Below are 17,657 nucleotides of genomic sequence, written 5' to 3' on the forward strand. Positions count from 1 at the left end.
GCTTAACATAAAGACTGAAAACAGGGAAACAGTTAGCCTGGATTAAGGTAAATGCCTACCAGGACCCCTAAAGCCCACTCAGGTGTGCCAGTGGCCCGTTAGCTTAACATAAAGACTGAAAACAGGGAAACAGTTAGCCTGGATTAAGGTAAATGCCTACCAGGACCCCTAAAGCCCACTCAGGTGTGCCAGTGGCCCGTTAGCTTAACATAAAGACTGAAAACAGGGAAACAGTTAGCCTGGCTTAAGGTAAATGCCTACCAGGACCCCTAAAGCCCACTCAGGTGTGCCAGTGGCCCGTTAGCTTAACATAAAGACTGAAAACAGGGAAACAGTTAGCCTGGCTTAAGGTAAATGCCTACCAGGACCCCTAAAGCCCACTCAGGTGTGCCAGTGGCCGGTTAGCTTAACATAAAGACTGAAAACAGGGAAACAGTTAGCCTGGCTTAAGGTAAATGCCTACCAGGACCCCTAAAGCCCACTCAGGTGTGAGGCAGGACCACGGATGTATAAAGACAACGGGATGAAGTGCTGGACGCACACAAGACTTTGACTCCATGCTCAGTCGTATGAACGGAGGAAGAAAATGCATTTAGCTAGCGGTAATTTTTAGGACCCAAAGATTTAAATAAGGGCTATTTAAGTGTTTAAAATGTATAAAAGTATCTTAAGCATCTGGTTCTGAAAAGTGAAGCCAATGCGGAAGTGTCTCAAACCTGTATTCTATCTACTAAGTCTTTGTAAAGAAGTAAGAAAATGACCTCAGTACACATTGTAATAAAGAGTCGCTCCTTCAACGCAGACTACATTCAGGGACTACGTGGGGAAATAGGGTCACCTCTGTTCACCGGTTGCAAAAAAAACCAAGATGGCGACGGTCAAAATGCCGAACTGGAGGCTTCAAAACCGCAAACCAAATGGGCGGTATGTCATTCCGACGACATCCGCAAACTAAACACAATTCTTCATGCGGCACCTCTTTAAATCTGCATAATTAACCTTTCTTGTTTTATTGATTGTGCTACGTTCTGTATGTAATTCATCATCTCTACCACGGCATGTTCGCGTATGACGGCTGAACACAAGACAAATGGGAAACCCCGTTAATTAAAATCCTGCTCTGCATTGTCGTTGATGGTCAACAATAAGATGCCTTCCATTCAGTACAGATTGTCCTCTTAAATCATTGCAACATTTATGCCTGAGACAGACAGCCATTGACAGCTGTTTCAATTCAGTCTTCACAACAATGCCTTACACTTGTCTGTAATTAAGATTGTATATTACATTACATTACATGTCATTTAGCTGACGCTTATATCAATTGTCATTACAATCATTCCATCCATTCAAGATTGCCTTGTGGATTTCTTGTGACGACCTTGGTGACGACAACAGAAGTAATTACAGGTATATTGCATGTTGAGGAGTTAATAACAGATGAGCTCAAATAAACTGTCAGGACTCGTGGTTACACAATAGAGCGCGTTAGCTTTGTTGAGACGAAGTGTGAACAGGGTTTTAGTAAATAAACTACTAAGTTTAGATCTTGTGTACTATACTTTGTCTCAAGTTTTGTGGTATAAATATCCCGATGTGACCATTTGTGCTATAGAAATGGCTGCAGCCCTGTAAGATCTCTCATTATCACCTTTTCTAGTTTTTAGGTATTCAGCAGCTAGAATTACTTCAAACAAACATTTCTCACAACAGTTCCTGTGAGAAATGGCTAGCGGCCGGCTAATAATTCGTACCACGACCACCCAGGAAACAGGAAGTGTTCCCCATCTCAAACCGTTGTCCGAGCTTGCATCTTTGTTATAGTTTCTTTTAAGTTAAAACTTTATTGAAATTAAAAAGCTGAATTATTTTAAATGACTGCAACATTAAAGCGATTTACATAATGCATAATAATAATCATTATTCTGAAATAGGTAATTCTGCATACTGAGTACTTTAAGTATATTTTGATGCCAATATTTTGGACATTTGGTTGTTGAGATATATATAAGATTAGTAGTATTATTGACAGCTCGGTTGTCTGCAGTCGGTGGTCAGAACGTCAGATCGTCTTCCTCCTGTGTTGCCGGTTGGAGGTTCTCACGTCTTGGCGAGCTTTTCTTTTGCTGCTGGACAGTTAACAGAAAAACAATAATAATATAATAATAATAATAATAATAATATAGGCAGATACTTCACGGCGAGTCTGTTGTTTTTATAGATTTGTATGTGCCTGATAATGGTGGTTATAAAGTTGAGAGTAGAAACAATAGATAATAAAACAAAATGAAATGGTGGCGGTGGTGGGAGGGTATTTAAATGTATTATTACTATTAATACAAAATATTAATACAATCTGAATTCTTGTAGGTTCACAATTGAAGAAACCAGAACTCAAATTGTTCACATGGCCCTCCGTCCTCTTTTGTAATCATTTACCCAACATTCTGCTTTCTAGCTAACGTTAAAGCAATGAGTTAGTCAAACACGGGGCCAACCCTCTGTTCCCAGGACCTACACTGCAGGAGATTGTGTGTGTGTGTGTTTGTGTGCGCTCGCTCTCACTCTCCAGGTTTTTCTGCTCGACCCAGGCGGACGCCATTAACCTGCTCGTCACCTCTCTTGGGACACACCTGGCTCCCGTCAGCTCGTCGGCTCTGCAGCTTATCTACTCGACTCCCATTCATTGCCAGATCCTAATCGCGGCTCTGCGGTCGCATCGCGCTGCTAGTATACTGAAAGTGAAGAACTACCTGTGTTCAACCTGTTCTGCAGCTCCTTGTGCAACCTCAACCCGCCCACGGCCTCCTGCCGGTTCAGCCACCTTCCTCTGCCAGTGACTACGTCTACGTGCACGTTTTTTGGCCCATATTTCCAAAAATGTAATATTCCTACTGAGCTGTTTACAATGGCTAATGAAAATGTATATTACACTAATATTCTCATTAACATCCAGCCGTGCATACTGTAATCACCCCCTGCTGGTCACGAGAGAGAATGCAGGTTTTAAGACACTTCAGCATTGTCTTCACTCCGCAGAACCCGGAAACTCGCGGGCGTTTTAAGTTTCACTGAGAGACATCACGCCTTTGGGTGTTTAGTCTTTCTAATGGCATTATGAAATTATCTTTTAAATTGACAAACATTACATGTGTAATTCATGGCACCGTGGTTGTCAACCAGAAGGGGTGTTTTGGGGAGTTTTTCCTGATCCGATGTGAGGTCAAAGGTCAGGGATGTCGTACGTGTACAGATTGTAAAGCCCTCTGAGGCAAATTTGTAATATTGGGCTATACAAAATAAACTGAATTGAATTGAATAAAAGGGGCGGGACTATTTGCCTGTTTATTGACTGAGTATTTTGAACCACAATGTTGTGATTTAGTACTCATATAGTAAGAGTCCCAGAAAGTTGTGTGTGTGTGTGCATTACCACAAAATTGCAAGAAGGTTTCTCATCCTTTGAGGTGTCGAGTCCACGCACACTAGGCGACGTTTCCACTTCACGACACTGGAAGAGAGACAGAAACAAGAAAAGGTTGCAAGTTGTCTTGCGGTGACGGGAGGTGAGGACGCGTGAAACATATGAACCAGGCTGGGGGGCGTATCACTAATGGAATCAGAGGGAAAGGAGGCAAAGTAATCTTACGCTGCATTGATGCTGCACCCCTCGGTGATGCCCTGCCACCGGCACTGCACCGCCCCGCCCCTTTTGAGAATGGATTCCACAGCGTCGACTTTGGAGAAAGACGAACAGCAACCGCGACGCCCTGCACACACGAACACACACTCAAAAGGCGGAACAGTCATATGATATTTTAATCAAAACAGGGTTGTTTTTTTTGTTGGCACGCGACCTCAAATACTTCAGTTATCTTTTTATGGTTTATGTTCATTGGTGTCGTGGCCTTCCTGTGTTTTGGAAGGACAGAAAAGTTATACGCGATATCAAATACCGTGGGATGGCTTGAAACCTTTAATTAAAGTCATAAATCTTGCGAGCTCAGTTTTCACAACAAGAGCTGATCCTTTTTTGCTAACCCCAACGACTAAAAAAGTGGATGATGATCGTGTCAAATAAAGCATTTTTTTTACATGTTTCTGCATTTTTGGAAACCGTTTTTCACGGAGAGTTTGTAAACAGACTAGAGGAGCTGCTACCTTTCAAGCCTCCGCTGATGATTTTCTTTCAAAAACAAAATCAACGGCCTGCTGTTGCCCCCCAAAAATAATTCTTCCAAGAATTTCGCCACTTGATCCATGTGAAAATATAGAAAAGTGCAGCTGTAAACAAATCTGTTCGTCCAGGCACGAGGACGTTTCTTAATAGAAAACAGAGCTGTAAATCAACTATTTTATATTCTCAGCAAAAGCTAATTATCTTCAAATTCCTGCAGGAATTCTTTTATTGATTTGTAGCGCTCAACAGCCATGTTAACCTTTTGACCCCCAAGCCGTTTTTTCACAAAAATGTCAAAGGTTTGTATACTATGTCCTCTACCACAAGGGCTATTTGAATAATGGTGGTTAAAATAAAAAGGAAACACTCAGATGTGTATATATCAGCCTATATGTTACTGGTTAAGATTAAATTAATAAGTTACAGGTTTGCCTTGTAAAAAGCACTTATTTTTATGATTATCTCTGGAATGATGCAGCTGAAAGGTTTAAACTTCCTCAGCATCATAGCACAGTATCTGCACAGTATCTCTGTAAAGTTTGACTTTTAAAAAGTGAAGCAGAATAAAATTAGAGACTCGTTAGTAAAGACAGTTTCGGCGAGGTCTCCAAAATGGGAATTTCGGCCCATTGGGCACCATCTGTGCTATTTGAGTTTTCTCATGTATGAGACTATATATCTCACTTTTATATTACTAATGGGGTTCAATACATGCAAATACAGCATCAAAAAAATAAAGAAATGTTTTATTATTTTTTTAAATCTTATTTTAGTATTGTGTGAGGCTTACTAATTATTGTAGCTCATGTTGTGCTGTTTAATTTGATGTGAAACATCATTATATTATTTAGTGATTATCTTCCTGGTTACAACGCATCAAACCACAGCCCCTCACCCCCTTTTTAGCCCACCTGCAGATCCATCGTAATCATTTTAAACCTTTTTTTACTCTCTTTTAGTGCACAACTACAAACATGCTAAGTCGTAGCATGCAGTGTGACTCCCGAGGTAAAGCCAGTAAAAGAGGAAGCAGAAGGAAGAATACACCTTTACGTGGGCCGGTAGTTCTGCAAAACAAGGACTTACCTGCTGCATGAACGGCCGCCCAAAGGAGAGCCAGAGTCAGAATAGAAAGCAGCCTCATTTCTCCTGAGAAGTTGTGGATCTCGCCGAATGATTGAGGGAACGTGAAGGTGAAGTTATGAGTGTAGTTTGTCACCTGTGGGATTCACTGCCGGGAATAGAGATCTCGGAGGGAGGGTCTAAGGCGAGTGTGTGTTCAGTTACACAACAGGTGCTTTCCTCACAATAGACTGTCTTGTTTTACGCTGGATAGAAATGTTTGTTTAGTTTTTTGAGCGGGTGGAATTTTCATCATAAAATCCCTCAAAGTTATATTTTTCATTTTTGATGCGATCAAACAAAGCCATCAAACAACAAGCAAAAGTTCCCTTTTCCCAGCCCGGTGTAATTTACAGCTATGTAAACTCAGATTACAGCTCCTACCTCAACTTCCCTCTTTTAATCTTATCTTTTTTTACGGCTGCAAATCAAGCTCATGTGTCTCGCGAATCATTTTGTTGGCTCTCACCCAAAATTCCACCCGCCACATTTGTTTAAGTACTTGATATGTCTATTCATAAGATGTATGTTTATGCTGCTACTAACAAAGCTGATCAAAATACATGAGCTCAGATGGCTTTTTTCTATTACGAACAACCACATTTATTCTTGAAGCATGAAGGGTTACTATTTTTATGAAGTAATATGACCTCCAGTCCGGGAGCAGCCCACATTGTCCTCATTGTGCACAACTTGCTGGCATGATAACATTCATTTCCATTAATCCGTAAAACAAAAGATAAGCTAATGTGGTCTTTCCAGAAATGATTAGGAATACACTTGTTTTTAAGAAGGTTTGTTAGATCCTTCACCCCATACAGGTTCAAATACACCTCAGCGTGTCATAAGCTCGTTAAAAACTGCAAGTTGTGGCTTGTTTTCACACCTGTTCCACTGCAGCGCTGCGATCTCTATTACAGAAACAAAGAAATAGCAGCTCCCGCGTCCACATTGTGTACACACATTCCCGTACAGTCCCACTTTTTTAAGTGCTGCTATTTTTAGCTCCTCAAAAGGCTTGTGGTATAATAATAGATTGCTAACTCAGGGTAAAACCGTTGGAGGAGTTAACGTCACGTCATGATGTTCACTGGACTTTGCACATGCTTTATATCTCAATCATTCTTAATTCAGTCCGGAGCAGGAAAGCATATACATTTGAATTGATTATTAACTGGGAATTCTTTGAAAATAATCTCCCATTATATAAATTCAAGATAAGGCACACTTACAGTTCTATCTAAGGCTACTGAAAGAAGAGGGCAATGTAGATCTTAGCCCAACATGTGGTAATATAATAAATACATTTGTATGCACCATAGTTAGAAACTTAAGCACAACCACACATCTTTTACATAGAGTAAAATAATAAATATACAATATTCTGACTGGTCAATTCATGGAACAATGTGATTTTGTACTACATAGAATTTTTTTTGCATATATGCATGGAGCCCACATCAGGTGCAACATGCAAGTGTACAAATGAATTAATGTAAACGCGTGTATCTTGATGCATCTACATTGTTATTAATGTTTGGATGGCATATTTGACGGAGCAAATTTGGATTAATGTCAAAATATTTACATTTATTTTAGTTTAGCTTGACAAGGTTAATTATGTCCCCACAAGTACTAGTAAACTATATTAAATGTGGAAGTCCAAACCATAAAGACCCACTAAAATCAACCTGTATCACAAACATCGTTTCTTCAACACAAACTCCAGGTTTTGAAAATGGAATAAATAATAAATCTGGGAGTCACCGTACCACATCTCTGCTAACGGCTAGAGGCTACGTTAGCCGCTACTAGCATCACACCCCAATCTCAGAAGTACAGTTGCATTTGGAAATGTTTGATTTTCGGAACAGTTTGGTTTCTTTCGTTGTTTATATTCATCAAATGTATTCAAGAAAAGTATAGTTGTGGTGTCATAACTCAGGTATTAAATAGTATTGATCTAAACTGTTCCTGTTGACTCATAAACTGCAACTGCACTGTAAGCACATACTTCAAAACAAACAAGCGTGAAGAAGACTGAAGAAGAAGAAAGGGAGAGATGTTTTTTTAAGAGGCTGAAATCCACAAAGGATGTGAGTCATACTCTCATCATCTGTGATGTCATCGTTAAAGTCCCTTGTGTCATTTTATGATGCAAACCTACTGTTGTCTACGCCTCTCTTTCTGCAGTAAACTAAAGACGGTACTGCATAAAATGACGATGCAACGCCATCCGCCCCTTTAATCACGTGCAGGGAATTTAAATTGTACCCGGGCATGAAGCAATGCAGACCGGTGAATTTAATTATTACGTCATAGCCAGTTTCATCACTGACGTAAATCGAAAATCGACCATTGAAGCATAATATGCACCAACACGGTATATATTACAAGTGCTAAAAAGAAAGTTGAGCAAATTACCTCAAACTAGTTACACCCAAGGCCAATGTCCCCCATTATCGTGAAGTTAATCCAGTTAAGTAATGATTTAAGGATTTTTATTTAACAAAAGTGTTACATTGTGGGTCTAATTTGCTTTTTTAAGTTTCAGGTTTCACTTAAATGCATTTGTAAACCATTTATGGTTAGGACCAGCTTCATCAAAGATGATAAAGTTAAATAAAGTCTCTAGGTAACTAGAAACAGTCAGTATATGGAAGTCATACTATTTGAGGTTTTGTAACCAAAAGGGAAGCCTTAAACTTGCATTCTTTCTAGTGGCCACCAGGGGGCGACTCCTCTTGTTGTATAGACGATTTATTCCCTCAGTAAACATTGTAAACATGGGTTTATGGTCTCAATCTTTAGTTCCAAGTCTTAATCAATACCGCATGATGTTCATTTAGTAAATTATGGTCATTTAGAGATAGCGTTTTGAATGCCGTTTATTTTTTCAAATAAGAACATTTTGTGGAAGCATGTTTTATCCTAATAGCCCAAATTAGCGTCCCAATTAATTTAACAGTGAACGTTAATTACAGATCTGAATCTAGCGTTAGCTGCTCGCGTTACCCGGTCATTAAGGTCCAACTAGTTACACCACTTAAAAAGGCCGATGGGTAAACGATCATGTTGTGTGTTCGGGATCAAATTTCTCTTCACACATTGAGGTAAGTTGAGCTTCGTTGTGATGGTAACCACATGATGTTGGTTAGGGGACATTAATGGTCTACCAACGTTCACCCATTCTGTTTTCCTCCTAATGATTAATTAATCCAGAAGAAGAAGAACTTTGATGAACTAGTTCATTAAGGACCACGCAGCAGTAGGCAATGAAGGCCTTTCAGCGAGCTAGTGATGCAACGTTTCGGTCAAAAGCTGCATGCTTTGGAGCTCACTTCTCTTACTGTAAGGGGGGGAGGGGGGGTATTTTACACAAAGGCCTTAGGTCAGTAGAAGAAAAACATGCATTAACTTCACACACATTGACAAAAAATGAAAAAGCCACTTTTCTAATCAGCCAATAGAAATAAAGTGCGATGGTGTCTGATGGGGGAGTCGGTCCTCTTCACTCTGTTGATACTATCTGACCCTCAGATAACTGTGTGTGTCTTTACTGAATAGGTAAAAGATACAGTGACTCACACACCCTCACGCGCACACACACACACACACACACACACACACGCACACAATGAGGAAATTCCTGTCGTGTCGCCGCATGGGCGGTGGTTATTGAATAACTTGTATGGGGAAGTTTAGAGAAAAGTACTGCGCTCCTGCCGTGAGAGCTTAACTGCATGGATGCTTTTGAATTGGAAAGTTTAGAAATACTTTCTACTATTTGACAATTTGCGTAAACATTTTTTTTTTATTGTCGTCAGAGTAATCAGTCCTTAAATCACGTCAATACTTATGGCCCTTTAAGCTATTTTTTACTGTAATCAGTCATTTTACTACTTAATTAATTGAGTGTGTGTGTGTGTTGAGTTCACATGATCTTTCCATCTGTGTCTTTTCTGCCTTTTGTGATGCATAATTACTTCCACATGCTTTGTAAATTTCCATTTTTCTACCACGCTTCCTGGTCCCAGACACAGGTGAAGGCATCAGCATGTGAACCCTTTTTTCTGGCTCTCGTCCACGCGCCGGAACAATCACACGCGTTACGCAATCCTGCCAAACGCGGGAAAATCCCACAGACGAGTCGGGCTACTTAAGCAAGTGAGTGCAGAGCGGCCCGTCACTCTCTCTCTGGATCCCCTTCAGGCGCTTTACACCAGCCAGACAGCACTCCTACCATAAGAGACAATGGCAAGCGGCAGAGTGTGGCTACCGGCAGTCCTGTGCTCCCTCGTCATCCTCACTGCCTTCATCGGCAGCACGCAGTCCGGTAAGTCCTCGAAGCTTTGAGAATTAAATCTGCATATATATTATATATATATTTATATAAAGCTATATTTGTCTTTTTGTCTGTATTTATTTTTATATTATTTTTGTTCAATCTTTGCAGCCAGCTGCTGCATGATGTTCACCTCACGGCGTTTTCCATGCCAGCGCCTGATGGGCTACACCATCCAGACCATCATCAGCTCCTGCGACATCAACGCTGTTATGTAAGTGTTGTTATAGCACTCAGTACACACATGAACAATGAACAATGAACAATACCCAAAGAGATGTGTAACAACCACAAAGAGGCTTAAGAGGACCACTGCCTTGACTTCAAAGAGACACAGAGCAGCTACAAAGACACTTCAAAGAGACACAGAGCAGCTACAAAGACACTTCAAAGAGACACAGAGCAGCTACAAAGACACTTCAAAGAGACACAGAGCAGCTACAAAGACACTCGAGATGACTTCAAAGAGACACAGAGCAGCTACAAAGACACTCGAGATGACTTCAAAGAGACACAGAGCAGCTACAAAGACACTCGAGATGACTTCAAAGAGACACAGAGCAGCTACAAAGACACTCGAGATGACTTCAAAGAGACAGAGAGCAGCTACAAAGACACTCAAGATGACTTCAAAGAGATGCAAAAGGAGGAAAGTAACTACAAAACGAAAACAATTACACAAAACAACCACAAAGACACATAAAATGAACACAAAGAGACACAAGTTCACAACAAAAAGAGGCTGAACAACAGAGTGTGTGTCTTGTGAAGGAGCTGGACTCACTGTAGTAAATATGTCTGAGAGGTCACCGTGGGGTTAATACACAAACTAGAATGAGGCCACAAGGAGGGAGAACTGTTCCTCCAGCAATGAAGCTTTCGTGGTTCATCGTTTATTAACATGTCCTGTTTCTCCCACAGATTCCACCTCCCAGCGAAGTTCGTGTGCGCTGACCCTTCATCCAAGTGGACTCTGAGAGGGATGAAGTGTGTCGAGTGAGTACACGTCTCTCCGTGCATTTATTGTAATTTGACCCTCTGACCGTGTCCTAAACTGAACTAATGTTGTTGTTTTTCTATTTTTCTTTTGCGTAGTGAGAGAAGGCGGAAGATGAACTGGACGAAGGGAAACACCACGTCCGCATAAGCTGGACGGAGCAGTTGCATAACTCCTCTATTAATGCACCCAAGAATCCTAGATTTTTGTTTGTGTTAAATTATTTGAATTATATCTCTTTATATTCATTCTGTTTTATAAACAGGGAAGTGTAGTACACGGTAGAAGGTACATTGTTGCGACAGAGTGTCAACAAAGAATAATGAAAACATTGTTTTCGAGAAGTGTGTGTATATATAGTGTGTGTGTGTGTATATATATATATATATATATATATATATATATATATATATATATTGCGTGTTCCTGACATTTTGAAGTCAGAGAAATTAAGTATGAAAGTTAAAGGTTTTGCTTGTAATTTATATTGTCAAAGACTTTATTAAAATATATGTCTGATAATACTTGTGTCACTACATTCATCACGTCCACACATTGTCATACATTCAATACAATCTGTGTAAATATTTGAGGATTTTATTTCATATATATATATATATATATATATATATATATATATATATATATATATATATATATAGAAAACAAGTAATTAAAAAAAAGTCATATCTGCTTTACAGTGCAAATGGCATCTTACTTTACAGTGATTGGTCAATAAAAGTCAGAAAAGGGAAAATTATTCATTTATTATTCGACATGTGTCACAATGCTGATAATGCATAATTCTAGTAAAGTTGCAATAAAAATAAGAACAATTCCAAAAACCTAATAAAAAAATGCCCATTGTTTGCATTGTTCTATCTGGTATGACACATTTATTGGATTGTTGTTTTAAATTAATGTTTTAAATTAATCGGTAAATGCCAGATGACAAAAATATAGTCTTAACCACTTGTGGTTAAGTTGTGAAAATGAACTTATTGGACACAGTCTAGTTGTATCATATATGTTCTGTATTACCTTCAAGGCATAAAATCAGCACTATTATAGGTTTAATTTGCTCCACATTTCCACCAAAATGTTACTTCAAACTTTGGCAACTTTTTTAAATGTTTTTTTTCATAATCAATGTAAAGCTTTTTTGGAAGCTAATCTTTTACTGGTTACCAGCCAGTTGCTTAATTTCTATATACTGAAGATCGAGAGGTAGAGGAACCCAGACACGGACGTTTTATTTGTCTAACGTATTTTAGATGGGATCATTCTGTTCTTTATCATATTTACAATATCATTTATTCAATCCAATTTATTTCGTATAGCCCAAAATTACAAATTTGCCTCAGAGGGCTGTGATTATCAGTTCACTGCCCCATTAGAGGAGCGCATTACTTGGTCTTCCAATTTGGTTGAATGGGAACTGGTCGAGTTGGGACCTTTCATTTTCCATTTCGGTTAGACCAGTAAGATCAACAGATCGAGATGGTATCAAAAAGTATCCAGCAACCTCCTCCAGATACACTTTACAGCAATTCGGTGGGAAAAAAACAAGCCAACAAATTCCCTAAGAGCCTCCAATGAAGGACACCGGCCGTAAAGTATGTTCTTCACATCACCGTCTGTCCACCACGGTGAGGAGGAGCCGGTCATCATCGGGGTCTTCTCTGGTCGTCAGAGCCTGGCGGAGCTTCTCCCAGAACATCTCGGGGTGCTCCCCGGCTCGAGGCCAGCTCAGGTAGGTGCGCCTCTTCAGCATCTTCCTCATGCGGTAGTAAGGAGACAGCTGAGCGAAGGGGATGTGCTCCAGAAACACCAGGATCAGCACGTCCTTCTGCTCGGCGAACAGACGGAAGCTACGGCGGACGAAAAAAAACCGACGTCTCCGTCACACAAAACTGGCTTCACATGGAGATAGAGAGGTCGGCTGGACATGTTTACCTGGCCACCTGGAGCTCACTGGAGCACCACTCGCTCTTGAGGTATCGGCGGCTGATCACGCAGATGGTCTTCCTGCTTCCGTAGATAGCATCCGTGATGTTGTCTATGATGGGTTTGCCTGAGCAAGTGAGAAGGGGAAAAAGGGAAAAGAGAAGTCTGTATTGGCCTCATCAGTTCCTCTGATGGCGCAGTACAAAAAGGTACTACGGTGACACCCTCTGGAGTGCAGATGAAAGTACAAAACTCATTTTGTTTCTGCAGATATTTTACATCAGGGGTATTATATCTTTATTAAAGCTTTCTACAACATGCACACAAAAGAGCAGCACCAATTGGCAGAACAGCAACAGTGGGTAGTTTGAATCTACCAAACCTTCAATGCCGTCGTCACAAAGAATGGCTTCATTCAAGACCTCGATGTTACAATCCAATGTGCTGAACATGCGTTGCATTGAAGAGAGAAAAACTTGCAGCCACACAGATAAATAAGACAACAGCTGTGTTGGCAGACTGCGGGCCGTACTTACAGCCACTTCTGGGGATTTGAGCATCTGAGGCTGAAGGGAAATTAATTAGTTTTGCAGGTATTTGGGCCATAAATTAACGAATTGGACAAGTTGAAACCCCGACTATAAACGTTAAGTACTTGCATTTCATTCTGAGGGGGGGCATGAATGTGTGCGTCAAATCTACGACTGTTGGCTTCAACAACGGCTTCCTCGTTTGTGTTTGTTTTTTCCCCGTTCCGCCTTTCTGTCCCTCCTTTTCTGCAACATTCCCAGACAGCGATCGAAAATAACGTTTCCTGACAATGTCGGAGGAAAACGTCAGGAGAAAGAAAGATGGGAAGGAGAATTCTGTAAGTACTGCGTAAAAAACAACAACCGTTGTACTGAGAATCTGCCCACATTTACACTCAGCTTCGTAATTATGCCGGTTGGTCACTCATTCCCAAATCACCCTTTCAGTGCATATACCAACAGCTTTACCCCTTTACCCCAACCAGTTGCCCGATTATCAATGATGTTTGCGTTGCTCTCCAGAGACTTAGCCTAAACCCTGCCATTGTTTCCGAACCAGCAGACGTCGCCATCCCAAAAGCCAATCCACGAACACGGCTAAAACATTTCGTTCGAGGGCATTCTCACCTGGCTCAAAGTCTCGATGGTGCAGACACAATTTCCAGCCTTGCTCCCCTTCCAGTTTCGGCAACAGCTGCCTCATGACCCACGGCTCGTCGTGGTTGTTGTAGGAGACGAAGGCGTCGTACCGATTGGAAGCGTGCTGGTTTTTAAGCTTTAAGTCGAAGAGCAAAGCCCGGAAGAGGTAGTAGGCGTAGGCCAGCTGCCACCCGAGGAAATGGGAGGTGAAGCACACCGACATAACCAGGAGGATGATGCATGTGGAGGAGATGAAGAAGATGAACTCTGTGTCCACTTTGCAGGACTGGACGTCGAAGTCCAACAGCTTCATATCTTTAAGGTCTGGAGGATAGTTGCACACAAAGTTGTCGGCGTCGTAAACTTGTGTTTGTTTGCCGATAATTACCCAACGGTGGAACCAGGCGTTATCGCAGGCACAGGTGAAACTATTTGTTTGAAGATCGAGGTAGACGAGAGCCGGAAGGGACTTTATAACTTCCTCACTGAAGACAAAAATCTGATTCTTTCTTGCCTGCAGAAATTTCAGCTTGGTAAGGTTGGCTTTTATAAAGAAATCTAAAGACTGGAGGCTTATTGACGATATGTAGAGGGATTGAAGGCCTCGGATAGGGTAAAACAACTCCGGAGAGAGATTCTTGAGGTCATTTGCGCTTATGTCAAGTCTTTGCAATTGTGGCGTGTAAGTAAACGTGTCTTTGTGCAAGGATAGAAGTTGACTGTTCCTGACACTGAAAGCCAAAAGATTAGTCAAACCTTGAAGGAAGTTGGAAGGCAGGAAGGACTTCCCCCGACGGCTATTTTTATTAATCACCAACGTCTCCAAATGGGACAGTTTAGAAAATGGTGGATCAGTCAAAGCTGTTTCCTCCAAGTATTTGATGTTATTCTCCCTCAAATCCAATGCTCTTAAATTGATCAGATCGTTGAATACTCTCTTGGGTAGTCCCTCATTATCTATTTCATTCACGCTCAGCAGAAAATTGGTAAGGTTCCCTAATCCAAAAAAAGACCCCTTTTTCAATGTTTTAATTTTATTATTGTTTAATGACAAGTTCTGGAGTGACTGCAAGCCCGCAAATTCCCCGGTATTAATAACGGTGAGTTTATTTATATTCAAACGCAGTTGTTTTAGATTTGGCAGGTATTTCTGGAAAGCGGCGCCTAATTCAGAGATGATGTTGTTCTGTAGCTTTAAAACTTCCAACCGTATCAAATCCTTGAAAACGCACCCTTTTAGAGCTGAGATAAAATTCTGATTAAGGCTGAGATGTCTGAGCTCGGTCAGATTGGTGAAATCGTCACATTCGAGTGTTATGATGTAATTGTGGCTGAGATCCAGCTCTCTGAGAGTTGGTAGATTACTCGTGGCGGCTGGAACAGATTGAAGTTTGTTTTCACGCAGACTCAAGGTCTTTAAACCTTGCGGAGATCTGAAGGCCTCATCGCTGATATTTCGTATATTATTACCGTCTAAATCTATCTCTGTTACGTTAATACACAAGTGGAAGAATTGCGCGTTGAGGTAAAGTAGGCTGTTGCGTTTCAGTTGGAGTGTGGACACCGATGGGATGGAGCAGGAAGCGTTGATTAGCGCTGTGAGTTGAGTATTCTTCATCCCGTCCATCCTCAGAATCTTCAGCGAGGGGTTGAAGTTCTCCTGTAACGTTTTCATGGCTTCGTTGCAGATTTTCTGCCCGCTGACATCGAGCGTGATCACTCGACTGAGAAAAGTCTCGTTCCAGATGTCCCATTTCATCGGTTTCTTCGGCGAACGGAGGCCGATGTTTAACCAGGTGAGGTTCGGAAATACATCCGCGGTGACCCTGAAGACGTCGATGGGATTTCCGGACAAATCGAGGTAAGCGAGATCCAGCGAGCTGTTTGTCAATTCCCACGAATTGAAAGCGGTTATGTTGTTACTTTGCACCCACAGCTGCCGCAGATTTGGCAGCTGCTGCAATACGGTGTGAACGTTGGTCAAGTGGTGCAGTCTGTTTTTGGAGATGTCCAAAAACGTCAAGCTCGTCAAGGACTTGAAACAGGTGGATGCCAGCGACCTGATGTGGTTGTTATTGATTCTGAGCTCCGTGAGGTTGAGCAAACCCTGAAAGAAATCATCTCCGAGCCCGACGAGCTTGTTATGATTTAGATTTAATGTCTCGAGGGAAATCAGATCGCCGAAGGCTGCCGGGTCTATCTTCGAAATTAAGTTATGTTTCAGGTCCAGCAGCGTCAAAACGGAAAGGTTTTTAAAATCCGAAGCTTGTAATATTGAAAGTTTGTTCCCAAACAAGTAAAAACGTTTAACCCTCGAGGGAATGTGTTGGGGAACCTCCTTGAGTTTGCTCTTGGTACATATGGCGTCATTGTCACTCATATGGCACAACTTCAGATAATATCCTGCGACTGGGACAACGAGACTGCTGACGTTTAGCAAGAGCAAAATAAAACTCAGTTTGAGATATTCCGATCCTCTTTTGTGCATTTTGTTGTCCTCTTTCACGCCAGGAGCCATTTATATATATATATATATATATATATATATATATATATATATATATATATATATATATATTATTTTTTTTTAAATCAAGGACTTCAAGGACAATCTGGAGATCCTGAAAATCCAATAAAAAAAAAACAACCATCAAAGACAGTAAGAAATAAAAGAAATACGGACATTTATGAGCACTATGTATGTCATGTGAACATTCTTTAAGCTTATTATAAAAGACCCAATAGTGGTTTCTGATACTCACGGTCACACAAAGAAGAGCTGATTAATCCTTTAATTAATTGAATGATATCTCTCTCTCTCGCCGCGTGAACACGAGCGACGTGTTCCTCTGCAGCTGCCCGCCGTCGTCTCCGTCGTCTCCGTCGTCTCTGTCGTCTCCGTCGTCTCTGTCGTCTCCGTCGTCTGCACATCGAGTGGGGAAGTGAGAGTTCAAGGCAGGACCTTCGGGGGGGGGATAAAAACGGTGGTTTTCGAGCAAAGATTCGTCTTCGGCTAGTTATTTTTTCCAGGGTATGCATGAATTCACCGTCGTGCCGAATAATATTACGTACACCCAGACAGATACATTAATACATCTCTGAGAAGAATTTTAAACACCTTCTGACACGTCTAAGGTGTTCAAAAGGTGTTTTTTAATGCAGGCGGTTGTGGTTTTACTCGCTTCCTCAAAAGAGTTAAAGTGTGAGAGCGTATAACGCAGAACCAACGCTTCCTCTTCTGTGCTGCCTGGTAGATCCATCAGTGGGAATGAGGTCAAACTCATTGAATCACATATGTTTCTGTGGACTGGATTCAGACAGAAAATAAAATGTTACATTTTTTTCTTTTATTTATTGCTAAATAAATTGAAGGTAAATTTGAAGGCAAAATTGCATTTAAGGTATATACAATTTTTTTTTTTTAAAGTGCTCTGGAATAAATATATTGAGATCTTTTACTTTGGTAAATGTAGTAGCACCAAATAACAACTAATGTAAAGGTAAAAGTCCGGCATTTAAAAATAGCATTACTTGTATAGCAGAATTGCCAATTTCATAATAACATTATATAACACACACTAATTTCTTAGTTAAATATACTTTGGAACAGTAATTTGAATCTGCAAAGTTATTAAAGGTGACAAATACATGTAGTGGAGTAAAAATAACAATATTTGTAACAGTAAAATAGCTAAATTGTACTGTAGTAAATAATAATAATAATAATAACAACAAATGTGACAACATCCTTATAACTTACAATCTTTTGACTTATTTGATCCTTCTTTGTATTTAATTATTATTATGTAATTAATTGGTGTAACTTTACAACATATACATTATATCTAATAATTGTCCCCGGTGATACGCTCACTTAGCCGTGAGAAAATGATCTTC

At 40.6% G+C, this 17,657-nt stretch overlaps 2 protein-coding genes across 2 annotated transcripts; one reads left to right on the forward strand and one right to left on the reverse strand.

The window, feature by feature from the left end:
- Nucleotides 1-9,475: 9,475 nt before the first annotated feature.
- Nucleotides 9,476-11,168, forward strand: ccl20b (chemokine (C-C motif) ligand 20b). Its single transcript, XM_034560177.1, has 4 exons — nucleotides 9,476-9,638; nucleotides 9,759-9,861; nucleotides 10,569-10,643; nucleotides 10,743-11,168. Exons 1-4 carry the CDS (start codon nucleotides 9,557-9,559, stop codon nucleotides 10,792-10,794), a joined length of 312 nt encoding a protein of 103 aa, XP_034416068.1. The 5' UTR covers nucleotides 9,476-9,556; the 3' UTR covers nucleotides 10,795-11,168.
- A 169-nt stretch (nucleotides 11,169-11,337) lies between these two features.
- On the reverse strand, nucleotides 11,338-16,278 carry tlr22 (toll-like receptor 22). The gene is made up of 3 exons (XM_034559958.1): nucleotides 13,749-16,278; nucleotides 12,601-12,718; nucleotides 11,338-12,515 (listed from the first exon to the last, which is right to left on the reverse strand). The coding sequence occupies exons 1-3, from the start codon at nucleotides 16,276-16,278 to the stop codon at nucleotides 12,275-12,277; spliced, it is 2,889 nt and encodes a 962-aa protein (XP_034415849.1). The 3' UTR covers nucleotides 11,338-12,274.
- Between the last annotated feature and the right edge of the window lie 1,379 nt (nucleotides 16,279-17,657).

The sequence above is a fragment of the Cyclopterus lumpus genome, chromosome 20 (genome assembly GCF_009769545.1).
Source record: "Cyclopterus lumpus isolate fCycLum1 chromosome 20, fCycLum1.pri, whole genome shotgun sequence".
Classification (NCBI taxonomy): Eukaryota; Metazoa; Chordata; class Actinopteri; order Perciformes; family Cyclopteridae; genus Cyclopterus; species Cyclopterus lumpus.